This window comes from Chelonoidis abingdonii, chromosome 4 (assembly GCF_003597395.2).
Source record: "Chelonoidis abingdonii isolate Lonesome George chromosome 4, CheloAbing_2.0, whole genome shotgun sequence".
In the NCBI taxonomy this organism is placed as follows: Eukaryota; Metazoa; Chordata; order Testudines; family Testudinidae; genus Chelonoidis; species Chelonoidis abingdonii.
Window position 1 is genome coordinate 27,657,484 of NC_133772.1, and position 15,049 is coordinate 27,672,532.

Below are 15,049 nucleotides of genomic sequence, written 5' to 3' on the forward strand. Positions count from 1 at the left end.
GTCTAGTCCTCTCTTTGAACACTTGAACTTTGTATGGGCAATGGCCAGCATCTTTGATGTCTCTAATCGAGAACATTCTGCAGAAGCTGCTCCCCATGCCCTAAAGCAGGGACCCCGGTCCATTGCTAAGTATTTAGCTGAATTTCAGTGTCTGGCCACAGACACCCCACTTTAGGCATGGGCTCAATGACTATCAAAGATGAACTAGCACTGGGAAACTTCCATTTAGTTTGGGAGACCCAAAGCTCCATGTGCATGCTGTTCTTGATGTCAAATTTATGTTTCTCAGATTTTGCAAGAATATTAGGGTGTTTGTGGACCTTGTCATCTCCCTAGTGGCACTTGTCAGGGGCCCTCAGAAGATAGCTGCTATTGCCAAGTGGAAGGTGCCCTCAAATATATACGGGGTACAGTGGTTCTTTAGGTTTGCAAATTTTTACCATTAATTCATCAAAGGCTTCTCTAACTTAGTCTCTTCTATAACGTTGTGCTCCTCAAAAAGGGGGTTCATGTGCTCCACTGACACACAGGCGGGTTTTGACCACTTGGAAAAAAACCATTCCTTTTGACCCATCTAGACCCCACAAAGGTCTTCATGGTCTGGATCGATGCCTTGGACATCATGATAGGTGCAGTCCTCTTTCAGTTCACAGGTCCTCACCAGATATCCCATCTCTGCACTACTTTCTCTCGGAAACTGACTCCTGCAGAGAGAAATTATGATGTACAGGATGAGGAGCTGCGTTCAGAGAATGGCATTATCTCCTTTAGGGGGCCTGCGCTCCTGCCAGGTTGGGAAAGATTACAAGAATTTGGAATATCTGCAGACAGCACAATTACTCAACCAATATCAAATTCACTGGGCCCTTTTCGTCTCTTAATTGACCTTACAGTTGTGTAATGTCCAGGGACTAAGAACAAGAAGGCACCTTGTCCTGCAAGGATGAGTAACATGAAGTGGAACAGAAATCTCTCAGCACCATCCTTAAACTCTCCACTTAGTCTATGGGACCATCCAGTGGCCATCTGATGACCACTATGCATTCTCTGCTCTGAGGTGATCTGTTTGTGGTCCCAATCCGCAGGTCTCTAGGAATCACCAGCACCTCCCCAGATTCAAGGTTTTGCCTGCAACAAGACCACATCTATTGTGGGTATCACCTCTGCATTCCTGAGGGCGACTCCTGGCGTTGGGCGCTAAGACTATGTCATGACTTACCCATGGTGAGTCATTTATGTCAGTGTAAAACCTGGAACATAATTGCTAGGTACTGCTGGTGGTCAACCCTACAAAGAGATGTACAATCATGTGACCTCTAAACCTGCACAAAGAAACCACAAGTAAGTCCCTTGGACCTCCTTCAACCCCACCCCACATATCTATGTTGATGGTCCAATTTTTCTATGGATTTTATTGTGAAATTACCATGCTCTCAAGATCACTGTTATCCTGACTGTGATGGTGGTTCTAATCAAGCTGGCCCATTTGATTCCCTGCTGCACTATTTCATCTGCCTGTGAAAACCACATGAGTCTTCCTGGAGCGTGTCTTCTGGTATCAGCATGCTGACATGCATAATTTTGGATTGAAGTCATCAATTCATTTCTTTGTTCTGGCAGGAATTTCTCCAACCCTGCACCAAGTCCCTTAGCACAACATCCTACCATCCACAGATAGATGGCCAAAATAAAAAGAATCCTATCTATCTCATAGAACTGGAAGGGACCTTGAAAGGTCATCGAGTTCAGCCCCTTGCCTTCACTAGGAGGACCAAGTACTGATTTTGCCCCAGATCCCTAAGTGGCCCCCTCAAGTATTGAACTCACAACCTTGGGTTTAGCAGGCCAATGCTCAAACCACTGAGAGTCATAACTTGGAACTATATCTGCTGTTTTTTGAATTTCCATCAGGATGATTGGCTTCCACTACTGTGTTTGGATGAGTTGGCATACAATTTAACCTATGCTTCCATTCAACTTCACGAATTTCAGTTTTCACCCCGGTTTCACCCGGATCTCCAGAAGGCTCTATCATCCAGGCAACCATGGTCCTGGTCCTCCACCTTGAACAAATAAACCAGGACCTCAAAGAACACTTACTGGCTGCTAAAGGATCTTATACTGATGGAGGAGGGATAGCTCAGTGGTTTGAGCATTGGCCTGCTAAACCCAGGGTTGAGAGTTCAATCCTTGAGGGGCCATTTTAGGGATCTGGGGCAAAAATCTGTCTGGGGGTTGGACTAGATGACCTTCTGAGGTCCCTTCCAATCTTGATATTCCATAATCGATGATAACTAACCAAAAGAGATGAGCTGCCCCAGCCTTGCTGTAGAGAATAAGGTTTGGCTCTCAACTCAGAACTTGTAAACTGACCACCATTACCTGAATCATTGAACAAATAAACACAGTGGCCTCAGCTCCCAGAATCTCTCAAGATTCATCACATCTTTTGTGCTTCCCTCAAGACGTTCATCGACAGTCTCTTCGCTGACTGGGTAGACCTAACCCCAGGAAGAGGAAGAATATGAACTGATTCCAGATTGGTCAGTTAAAGCTCCAGTATCTGATAGACTGGAAGGAGTGTACAGGCCAGAGAGGTGATCTTGGGAGCTGAAAGATAATGTTCATACTCCTGACCTCCTTCAGAAATTTCACCAATGATACCCTGACAACCCAGGGCTGAGGACCCCATGAGGGAGGGGTACTGTCAGGAGCTTAACTGGCTGCAGGCACAGCCATCTGGCAACCCAGTGAACTCGACTGGGTGCAATAAGCTCTCATAGAGTGACTGTGCTCCCTGATTGGACATCCAGCAGATTATCATTTAAGCCATGTAGCAACAACAGCACAGAGGATGTTCGATACATTCCATGCCTGCAGGTGGTCCAGACCATTTTCCTGTACTGATCCGTTCTCCAAACCCATGCCTGTTTCTGGTCGAGCCCCAGACTCTCTTCTCCAAACCCTTGGCTCTGAACAGCTTGCTTGTCTCCTGACCACAACTTTGAGTTTGCTCTAACCACTGACTTTCTCCCAACCACAACTCCAGTTCCACCTTCTGGCTCTGCTCAGACCAGTATGGCTGACTCCTGTTCTGACAACTAGATCGCACTGCCTACATCCCAGTGTGACACACCTCCATCCCCCCCTCGACTCCCAGTCTGTTTCCATAGTGGTCATAAACTTCCACAGGTTTTCACATAAGCCAATTTATATCCCTTAAAGTGTGGTATGGTTAAAGAGACTAGAAATGGCACTTTCTTAAACAGCATATCTGCTCTCTCTGAGTGTTCAGAATCTTATTTGTTGTGATTAGTGACATTTTATCTTTTATTTCTCCTAGCATTTTGGCTATGGGAAAGGGAATTGAATTCCATTCTTCCTTATACATCAACAGGATTAACCAAGTTCCTATTGCAAAAACCTTCATTACCATTTTTTTTAACATCCTTCAAAAGGTGGACAACTAGAGCTGTACGCAATATTCCAGTATTGGTCACACCTGTGCAATATAGAGACATACCTACTCAAACAACGAGTCCACTTTTTACCCATGAAAGCTTATGCCCAAATAAATCTGTTAGTCGTTAAGGTGCCATCAGACTCCTCATTGTTTTTGTGGATACAGACGATTACGGCTACCCCCTGATACTTGATACCTACTCAGTACTCCCTTGTCAGTCAGAGAGATCATTAGCCCTTTTTGCTACACAATGACACTGGAAACTCATCTCAAGTTGCTTGTCCACTATGTGACTCCCTAAATACTTTCTATCACAGCCCCCCAGATTGCAGGCATGGCTTGTTTTCCTTGTTCCTAAGAAGAACATAAGAATGGCCATATGGGATCAGACCAAAGATCCATGTTGCCCAGTATCCTGTCTTCTGACAGCATCAGGCGCTTCTAGCAGTCAGGTTTATGGACACTCTGACCATTAGGTTGCATCTTGGCTAAAAGCCATTGATGGACCTATGCTCTGTGAACTTACCTAATTCTTTTTTGAACATCGTTACAGTTTTGGGCTTCACAACATCCCCTGGCAACAAGTTCCACAGATAGACTGTGCAATGTGAGAAGTAGTACTTCCTTTTGTTTAATTACTGCCTATTGTGTTTCTGCAATATCATCCCTGTTCTTGCCAGATTCTGTGAGCAGGTCCTGCCTCATATCAGGCCTCTGATACAAAGGCTTATGTTTCAGGCTGTCTTCCTACTACACCTATTATTTTCATTGGGTAAGCCCTGGTTCATGTGTTATGTAAAGGGGTAAATGACACTTCCTTATTCATTTTCTCCACAGCATTTAAGATTGTATAGGCTTTTATCAGATTCCCTCAGTAGTCGCTTGTCCAAGCTGAACAGTCCCAATCTTTTACATATCTCCTTATATGAAAGCTGTTCCATCCTCCTAATAATTTTTGTTGCTCTTCTCTGTACTTTTCCCAATTCTAATGTACACCTCTACCCTGATATAATGTGACACGATATAACATGAATTCAGATATAATGCGGTAAAGCAGCGTTCTGGGGGGGTGGGGCTGCGCACTGCGGCAGATCAAAACAAGTTTGATATAACGCGGTTTCACCTATAACTCAGTAAGATTTTTTGGTTCCTGAGGACAGTGTTATATTGGGGTAGAGGTGTATCTTTTATGAGATGGAGCAACCAGAATTGCTTGCAGTATTCAAAGTGTAGATGTACCATAGATTTATATAATGGCATTATGATATTTTCTGTCTTATTATCTATCCCTTTCCTAATGGTTCCTAAAATTCTGTTAGCCTATTTGAGTGCTGCTGCACAGTGAGCAGATGTTTTCAAAGAACTGTCTGTGATGACTCCAAGATCTTTCTTGAGTGGTAACAGCTAATTTAGACCCCATCATTTTATATGTATAGTTTGGGATTATGTTTTCTAATGTGCATTACTTTGCATTTATCAACATTGAATTTAATCTGCCATTTTGTTGCCCAGGCACCCAGTTTTGTGAGATCCTTTTGTAACTCTTCACAGTCTGCTTTGGAACTAACTATATTGAGTAATTTTGTATCAGACACATAATTTTGCTTTTGGCTGTATTAAAACACATTTTGTTTGAAAGGGCCTAGCTTACCATGTGATCCAGGTTGCTATGTATAACTGCCATGACCATCTCATTTACCATTCCACCTGTATGTGTTACCTGCAGATTTTATTGGCAGTGGTTTTATATTTACCTCCAGATCATTTATGAAAATGTTGACTGTCATTGGGCCTCCAGCTTCTCTAGAAACATCCCCATTTGATGCCACTACTTTTTGAGATCTGTCAGTTACTGATACTGTATAGTGTTAATTTTTTAATCAGCATGTCATATGGAACTAAGTCTTACACAAGTTTGACATGTATGCAGATATCTTTATTGACCAAACTTGTAATCTTAAACAAACCTGATTTAAGTCTTTCATTAACTACACCTGTTTTCCATAAAACCATGTTAACTGACATTATTTATGTTCCTGTCCTTTAGTACTTCATCAACTGAATCTCTTATTAGCGACTTATCAATTTTTTGAATTTTGAATATTGGCATGAGCACTCATCGAATTTCCTGGAATTTCCCCCTATTGTCCAAGATTTATTAAAAATTAACATCAGTGGCTGGAGATCTCATCAGCCATCTCTCTTAGGACTTCTGGGAGCAAGCCATTTGGGCCTGCTGACTTTAAGAATGTTTATCTCTATTAGATGGCATCTAACTTCCTTCTTCATTACTAAAGGATTGGAAAGTAATTCATCATTCTCATCTGATACGAATATTCCATCCTGCTTCTTTCTAAATACAGAACATGAATACTTGTTGAACACTTGTATCTGTTACGTAAGAACATAAGAACAGCCATACTGAGTCAGACCAAAGGTCCATCTAGCCCCAGTATCCTGTCTTCCGAATGGCCAATGCCAGGTGCAGAACAGGTAGTCATCAAGTGATCCATTCCCTGTTGCTTATTCCCAGCTTCTGGCAAACAGAGGCTAGAGACACCATCCCTGCCCATCCTGGCTGATGGTCATTGATGGACCTATCCTCCATTAATTTATCTAGTTTTTTTTTTGAACCATGTTATAGTCTTGGCTGTCGCAGTATCCTCTGGCAAAGAGTTCCACAGGTTGACTGTTCTGCATCTTTAACAATTTTATGATGACTATTTAGTGTTGGTCCTATATTCTTACTAGGATTTCTTTTGTTCCTGATACGTTTTTTTTTTTTTTTTTTAATCCAGCATTAGATTTTTCCTTGATGGTTTTTCTTTCTTTATCAATTTTCTGTACTTCACACCTTCTTCTAATTTTATATGCATTGCTATTTGTTTCTCCCTTTTCCATTTGTTATACAGTAACTCCTCACTTAACATTGTACTTATGTTCCTGAAAAATGCTACTTTAAGGGGAACAATGTTAAGTGAATCCAATTTCCCCATAAGAATTAATGTAAATAGGGAGGGTAGGTTCCAGGGAAAAGCTTTTGCCAGACAAATGACTTCTCTCTCTCACAAACAGTTTAATACTATACACAGCAATGATGATTGTGAAGCTTGGTTGAGGTGGTGGAGTCAGAGGGTGAAAGAGTGGGATATTTCCTGTGGAATGCCTTACTGCTAAATGATGAGCTAGCACTTGGCTGAGGCCTCAAGGGTTAACACGTTGTTAATGTAGCCTCACACTCTACAAGGCAGCAGGAATGGAGGGAAAAGACACAGCATGGCAGAGAGAGACAGACAGCCACACACACGTGTGCTCCATCCTGGGCCCTGTCATGGCCCCCCCCATTGCTCTGTGGAGATGAGTTACAGGAGCAGGGGGAGGGAGACACCCTGACATTAGCACCCCTCTTTCCCCCCCACTCCTCCCACCCCTCTGCACAGCAAGCAGGAGGCTCCCGGGAGCAGCTCCAAGGCAGAGGGCAAGAGCAGCTCATGGCACTGAGGGAGGGATAGCTGAACTTCCTGGCAGTTGATAGCCTGCTGGGCAACTGCTGCACAGGGAACTTAGGGGAGCTGATAGGGGGCTGCCAGCCCACCCTGGGTCCAAGCCCCCACCAGCTAGCTTGAACGGGCTGCTCTTCTTGCAAGCAGTGAACAAAGCAGGCGGCTGCCAAACAATGTTTGAAGCGAGCATTGCGCAACTTCAAATGAGCATGTTCTCTAATTGATCGGCAACGTAACAATGAAGCAACATTAACTGGGACGATGTTAAGTGAGGAGTTACGGCATATTGCTTCTATGGTGATTATGCCTCAGCCAGAGGTTGTAAGGCCCAGGTGGAATTTGTTGCATTGCAGTGAAAGAACACTAACATGAGCAGATTTGCTCTTGAGGCAATAAAAGTGAATTCCACAATATACTTTAGGCAATTTCAGTTAAGTCCGAAGAAAGAACTTATATTATTAAATGTTAAGAGTTAGGGCAGTGGATGGAGCAGGGATGGGCAAACTTTTTGACCCAAGGGCCACATCTGGGTATAGAAATTATATGGCAGGCCATGAATGCTCATGAAATTGGGGTTGGGGTGTGGGAGGGGGTGAGGGCTCTGTCTTGGGGTGTGTGCTCTGGAGTAGGGCCAGAGATGAGGAGTTCAGGGTGCAGGAGGGGACTCTGGGCAGGGGCAAGGGGAATGAAGTACTGGGTTGTGCGTGAGGACTCTGGCTGAGGGTGCAGGCTCTGGGGTAGGGCTGAGGATGAGGGGTTTGGGGTGCAGGAGGGTGCTCCGGGCTGAGACCGATGGATCCAGGGCTGGGGCAGAGGGTTGGGTGAGGGAAGGGTGGCTCGGAGGTACAGGCTCTGGGCAGCACTTACCCAAGCAGCTCCCGGAATCAGCGGCATGTCCCTCTCTCCAGCTCCTACGCAGAGGTGTGGCCGCATGGCTCTGCTGCGTGCTGCCCTGTCTGCAGGCATCACCCCTGCAGCTCCCATTGGCTGCGGTTCCCAGTCAATGGGAGCTGTGGGGAGTGGCACTTGAGACGGAGGCAGCATGTGGAACGGAGCCCCCTGGCTGCCCCTATGCGTAGGAGCCAGAGGGGGGACATGCTACTGCTTCCAGGAACCACATGGAGTGGCCCCAACCCTGCTACCCGGCTGGAGCAGCGGACCAGAGCAAGCAGCGGAGCGGAGCAAGCCGCAGACCCTGCTCCCCAGCGGGAGGTCAAGGGTCAGATTAAAATGGTTGGAGGGTTGTATGTGGCCCATGGGCTATAGTTTGCCCACCCTTGGGACAGAGTTTTTGGATATCTCTATGTGATAGGGTAATGTACTCTATGGAGTGTGATTTCTAAAGTGCACTAATGTGCTCTCCAATTGGTCCGTGTAGACTAAAGGTTCCCTAGTATACATGAACAGTATTGTTTCGAACAGTGCTACCTTAAAGTGCACCAGTAAGATCTATGTGGATAAATTAATGCACAGCATGTTAGTTAGCTGTAGAAATCACACCCCTGTACAGCACATTACTCCACTATGTAGAGAACCCTTAGTGCACTCCTAAATAGTGCTTATTTAGTGTCTTTTCAGTACAACGTGAAGCAAGAGCCTGTTAATGTGAACGTACAATCTTGTTTATATTTAGCACCTCCTTTTTTTAAACTTGCAGGGGGGAACCGAAAACGTGGTATGGAGCCCCAGGGTATGCGGCTGAGCAACTGGAAGATGTGATGAAGAAGCTGGCTCCCGAGTTATTTGTGTCTCAACCTGATCTTTTGCATCAGCTTGTCACCATTATGAACCCAAATACGCTGATGGCCCATGGAGTGCCTGTATGTCATTGGAGTTCTGTGCTCATTGTCTTTTATCTCCTCTTCTTTTATGTTGGCTTCTTCTGTAAAGTTGACAATTTAAATCAATTTTTAACACAACTTTGCAGTAGCTTTTGCAGGTATTGCACAGTATAGAAATAATGTATCGGACAAATTACAATTGTTTGAGCTGGTATAATGGACTGGTTTGAAAGGATGGGCAGTGCAGTCATTGCTTTTTAGACTCACTTAAGATGGTTATTTCACATGCTCTTCTCGAGAGAGATCTGTCTCAGTGGATTTCCATTCCTGCGTCCATGTTCCACATAAGGTGCTTTGAGTTTTTGAGGCACTTGTGGAGGCTTGTCAGGTGCCCTTTAGTTGGACACTAGAACCCTTGGCTGCCCTCTGTTTGTTCCAAGCTTATTTCGTTTCTGATGATGTTTGGAACACAACTTTGCAGCAGAGGGAAGGGAACCATGACTTCTTTGTAGATCTTTCCTGCAGTGCTGAATAGTTTGGCAGTGCCTCATCTACATCCTCACTCTCTCATATTTCCTGTCATTCTGAATCATTATTTACCTATTCAAGAAAATGCATCACTCACCATCCTTCCTCTAAGACCTTGAAAGAATGTACTTTCCATGTACTTAACTGGCTTTTGAAAGGAGCTGACCTTGGAACCCAGTGGAAACATAGGGGGAGTGAGGCAGTTTTAAGGTACCTAAAGTGTGATTTCAGAGACATAGCCGTTTAAAGTTGTGGGAATTCTTGCTTGGTCTCATGGTGTTTCAGAAAACAAGAAATTACAGGTAACTTCCAACCTCCTCCCCTCCACCACCTGCACATTTTAAAACATCTCCATCTCAGTATATACTTCAGCAGCTCACTAATCTTAAACTTAATTCTGCTTTATGATGAGCCTAGTGACTTTCATATATCACTTGTGAAATGAGACATACGGCTCTCATTTTAAATACTTCCCTGACCAATACATGTATCTCAGAATTGCAATGATAGCTAAATTCAAGTTTATCTTGTCCTGATTTAAGAAGATTGATGAGGTCACATTAATTGATTTGCTGCAGATTTACTGTTAAAGGCTATATTGTGACTTAGCCATGTTTAGGGCTGTACCAACTGGAGGGGCTTGTTAGGGGAAGTAAGGCCTCCCCTCATTCTCCTATATGGCCACATCAAACCCACTTGCTTCTGAGTCCAGGGTTGGGGAGAGCAATAGGGACTTGAGCTGGTGTAATGTACTGGTTTGAAAGGATGGGCAATGCAGTCGTTGCTTTTGATCTAGTTGGTTGGATGGGATTGGGAATTAGGCAGACCCCATGGCTGTTCTCTCTTCCCCTTGTGTTTAGCCAGCTCTGGTGGGTGGCCTGTGGGGTGAGAGTTTGCTGTAATGAGTCAGTGCAGCATACTCCCCTCCCTGCTGTGCAAATTCAGTCTCGCTTCCTTTCCATTGCTCTTCCTGTAGCAGCACGTCTTCACACTGCCCCTTACTCAGAGCTGAAAGGAACAGTTTGCTCTGGGAGTTGTCACTATTTGTTTTGTAAGCATTTTTCAACCTAATTGTTGGCACTAGGAGTTTACCTGCAGTGTCGTGGAGTGTATGGTTAGTCCCTGTGCTTTCTGAATAAAAATTATAACTCTTTTTGGCTGAGGTTTTTGAAGTGCTTTCAGATAAATAAATGGGCATTGGACATCTACATGCCCTTGGTGGCTTTGAAAATCTAGACTGTACCTCTGTGTAATTCTTACCCATTGTTAGAAATCAACTTCGTTTGCCTCTTGTTTTTATTAGGTTTACCGAACCAACCAGTGTGCTGGAGAATTTGTAATTACATTTCCAAGAGCCTATCACAGTGGCTTTAACCAGGGTTTCAATTTTGCTGAAGCTGTGAACTTCTGCACAGTTGATTGGGTATGTTTTAAGAACATGCTATGGATTTTCAGTAAAAGTATATGCTTACTAAGTAGTGTGGTGGTAATTTTATTGTGCATGCACAATCTCACTTGAATCAGCTGAGTGGAAGGCATATAGAAGAATTTTCCTAGTGCACAATGACCAAAGAGAAAACAGCGTGAATAGTGGTGCTTTGCTATTTTTCACTTTGTGCAGTACGTCTAAGTAGGTAATGAAAATGCTTTTGCTTTACATAGCTTAGTGATTTCAGAATACTAAATTAGCTTTAAAACAAGTTCATTGTACTGACTGAACACTTTCCCCTCACCCAACTCCTCTAAAAGTATCAAACATCAATTATTAATGTGGGTTGTGATTCTTAGGTACGCTAAGGTCATTTCTGCCATGGAAACAGCCTCTTGAGAATACCCGCTAGGCAAAGGGCCTGCCCAAACACTACAGAATTGCAGAAGACTCTGTGCAGCTGCTGCGCTCAGCCTGCAACAAACAGGGCATGTTGGTCATGGAGGTATGGCCAGGATGCACTGAACTATGGGTATTCTTTGCTTCCAAGTGCCCATAACAGTTCTGGGGAAGCAGAGCATGAGTTAGAGCAGCCTCAGGGCTGCTTTAACTTATACTAGGGACTGGACAGAGCCCTGCATGTCATGAGAATACAGGGAGCATGAAGGTTGCGTAAAGATACCTTTTTTGCACCCCCATCCCCATTCTTGAGCTAATTACAGGGAAGTTATTATTCAGAATCAGGCATAGGGATTCTTCCAACTTCGCTCCAAACACCTTTAAAAAGATTCTTATGGCATATCTTGGAACAATTATTTACTGCAGTCTCAGACAAAAATTGTGGGCCAGCAGCTCCAAGTTTGTCTTTCCCATTTTTTGACAGTAAATTATATTTACTTAGATTGTAAGCTGCTTGAAGCTGGGACTGTCTTTGTTCTTTGTTTGTACTGCACCTAGCACAGTAGGGTCCTGTTCCATGACTGGGGCTCATAGGCCCTATGATAAGACAAATAATTAATAATAATTATTCTGTGTGACTATCTTCAGGTTACATCAATGTGGAATGGAACTCTTTTGGACTATTACCCCACTTCACTGATTTTTGAATGGACCCTTTAAGCAGTACTGTCAAATCCAAATTTAAACTCTCTTTAAATCTTTAATGGTATTTAATTATAAAATATCAGGGTTGGAAGGGACCTCAGGAGGTCATCTAGTCCAACCCCCTGGTCAAAGCAGAACCAACCTCAATTAAATCATCCTAGCCAGGTCTTTGTCAAGATGGGCCTTAAAAACTTCTAAGGAGGGAGATCCCTCCACCTCCCTAGGTAACCCATTCCAGTGCTTCACCAACCTCCTAGTGAAATAGTTTTTCCTAATATCCAATCTAGACCTCCCACACTGCAACTTGAGACCATTGCTCCTTGTTCTGACATCTACCACCACTGAGAACAGCTGAGCTCCATCCTCTTTGGAAACCGCCCTCCCCTCTTTGTAGGTAGCTGAAGGCTGCTATCAAATCCCTCCCCCCCACTCTTCTCTTCTGCAGACTAAATAAGTCCATTTCCCTCAGCCTCTCCTCATAAGTCATGTGCCCCAGCTCCCTAATAATTTTTGTTGCCCTCTGCTGTACTCTCTCCAGTTTGTCCACATCCTGTCTGTAGTGGGTGCAGTACTTCAGATGTGGCCTCATCAGTGCCTAATAGTAATAGAAGGGAATAATCGCTTCCCTTGATCTGCTGGCAATGCTCCTACTAAGTCCAAACACAGTAGTCAGTATCCTGAGCTATAGAAACTTGTCATGGTCTTGTTTACTTTTTAACATGTGGTGTACTTTTGATTAAACTTAATATAGTTCCTAGAATGCACTCTTAATGGCTTTCATTTGGTTGGATAGATAGTAATTAGTTAATAGCACAAACAGTCTGTGCCTTCACACTGTTATGCCTCTAAAGGTTTCATAAACAACATTTTAAAAAAAAATCTTGCTGATACTCCTCCCTTTCCACCCTCTTCCCCCTGCCCCTGATACAGCTGCCATTGGGTCGCCAGTGTGTGGAACATTATCGCCTGTTAAACCGCTACTGTGTTTTTTCTCATGATGAGATGATATGTAAAATGGCTTCCAAAGCAGATGTCCTTGATGTTGTGGTAGCTGCTACTGTTCAGAAAGACATGGCTATTATGATTGAAGATGAAAAGGCTTTACGAGAAGCTGTGCTTAAACTGGTAAGCTTTAGGAAGTGAAATTATGCTTACTGGAGTAACTTTAAAGTCATGATGTGAAGTTCACCCATGGTGTCCTGCATTAATGTTGCCCTAACCCTTTGATTTCAATGGGACTAGTTGAGGAAAGAACTACTTGACGTTAATGGGGTGTTAAAATTGGGCCCTTCGTAGTTGTTTTTTTTAAAATGCCTTTTTAAAATAATAGGTTTTTTGGTTTCTTCAATAACTTAGCTGAAGTAGTTGAGTCCTCATTAACCAAAATGTGATTATTTTCATATGTCCAATATCTTAATTCTAAACTTTTGTGATAAATCGTGTCTTTGATCAACTTAACTTTTGATCTTCTTGTCTGAGCTAGTCTGCTCTGTTCATATTCTATTGTAGGGAGTGACTGATTCCGAGAGGATGGCTTTTGAAATGTTGCCAGATGATGAGCGCCAGTGCATAAAGTGTAAAACCACTTGCTTCATGTCTGCTGTCTATTGCTCATGTAAACCTGGCTTACTGGTATGCCTGTATCACGTAGAAGATCTCTGCTCCTGTCCAACCTATAAATATACATTGGGGTATGTTTTGGCTAGAAAAATATTATTCATTGAGGGTCTTTGAGGACTAGGATATGCTTTTCTTAAATTTAGTTTTTTGAAGAATCTAGTGTGGGTGGGAGGCACATCACTCATCTGCTTTGCTAGTGATGCCATTTATATTTCTCCCACAACCATGTTCAAACTTATTGCCACAGTGCCTCAAACAAGGAACATCCTTTCTGAGATGATGTATAATGCTATTAACTTTTCTTTTTCAAATCCCACAAGATATATTTCTGCCATAACACCTACAAGAGAGACAAGGTGGGCAAGGTGATATCTTGTATTGGACCAGCTTCTGTTGGTGTGAAAGACAAGCTTTCAAGTTGCACAGAGCTGTTCTTCTGGTCTGGGAGAGGTACTCAGAGCATCATAGCAAAATGCAAGGTGGAATAGATTTTTTTAGTGTAAGTAGTTAGCATGTATTGTAAGAGACCATTCATGGTAGAATGGCCTGTTAACATCTCTGCAGTCGTAAGACAAAAAGGGGTGGTGGGTTACAGATTGTTGCAATAAACCCTAAATCTGGTGTCTGATCAGTCCTTGATTTTTAGTGTTTACCAGAGTTATGAATTTAAGCTCCCAGACTCATCTTTTGAAAGTGTTGTGCAGGTTTCCTTTGAGGATGAGAACTGATAGATCAGATATAGAATGATTGCTTTGTGTAAAGTATTCACCCACAGATAGTAAGGTATTTTTGTCTTTTATTATTTTCCTGTGTAAGTTCATTTTAGAGTGCAGTATTCACCCACATAAATGCTAACTACTTATGCTAAATAATCTGTTCCACTTTGCATTTAGCTGTGACACTCAGAGTACCTTTCCCAGACCTGAAGAAGAGTTCTGTGTGGCTGAAAAGCTTGTTTCTCTCACCAACAGATGATGGTCCAATAAGATATTACCTCCTCCACCTCATCTCTCTAATATCCTGGGACCCACACTGCTACAGCTACACTCCATGTAACATCTATGAGAAATTAGTGTGCTCATTCTGTTTATTTATGCCAGAAGAAGACTTGTAACTACTATAGCAAGATGAAACATAAGAATGGCCACACTGGGTCAGACCAAAGGTCCATCTAGCCTGATATCCTCTCTTCTGATAGGGGCTGCAGCCTGGGGCCCCGGCTCAAGGAGGCCCTTGCAAAAATAAATCACAGGCAGTGATCTCCTGTGCTCAGGCTGCCTGCCCTGGCCCCATGCTACTCCCAGAAGTGGCTGGCTGTTAGCAAGTCTGTGGCCCCTGATGGGGAGGGGGAGGAGGCTCTGTGTGCTGGCCCCGCCCCTAGCACCATCCACGCAGTGAGTGGTGCTACGGGTGCGGCACTTGCGGGTGCGGGCAGCACGTGGAGACATACTGTCCCCCTCCCACCAGTGGCATACAGACGCGTCAGCAGCTGGCCGTTTCCGGGAGCAGTGTACGGCTATGGCAGACAGGTAATTTGCTTGAGCCCTGCTGTGCCATCGGCCAGGAGCCACATGTGTTAAGCGCATCCTGGCCAGGGTCTACACCTCGTGTGTCTGGCGCC

The 15,049-nt window shown here is 43.8% G+C and overlaps 1 protein-coding gene across 3 annotated transcripts in view; it reads left to right on the forward strand.

Annotated features, from left to right (window-relative positions):
- Window positions 1-15,049, forward strand: part of KDM5B (lysine demethylase 5B) — a 154,749-nt gene that overhangs the window by 58,021 nt on the left and 81,679 nt on the right. For 2 of the 3 annotated variants that reach the window (XM_032795077.2, XM_075064980.1), the window contains exons 9-12: window positions 8,624-8,786; window positions 10,579-10,698; window positions 12,739-12,933; window positions 13,318-13,499. In XM_032795077.2, coding sequence (XP_032650968.1) covers window positions 8,624-8,786; window positions 10,579-10,698; window positions 12,739-12,933; window positions 13,318-13,499 — 660 coding nt within the window. The remainder of the gene's footprint in view (window positions 1-8,623; window positions 8,787-10,578; window positions 10,699-12,738; window positions 12,934-13,317; window positions 13,500-15,049) is intronic. The other variant, XM_075064981.1, reaches the window with a different exon arrangement.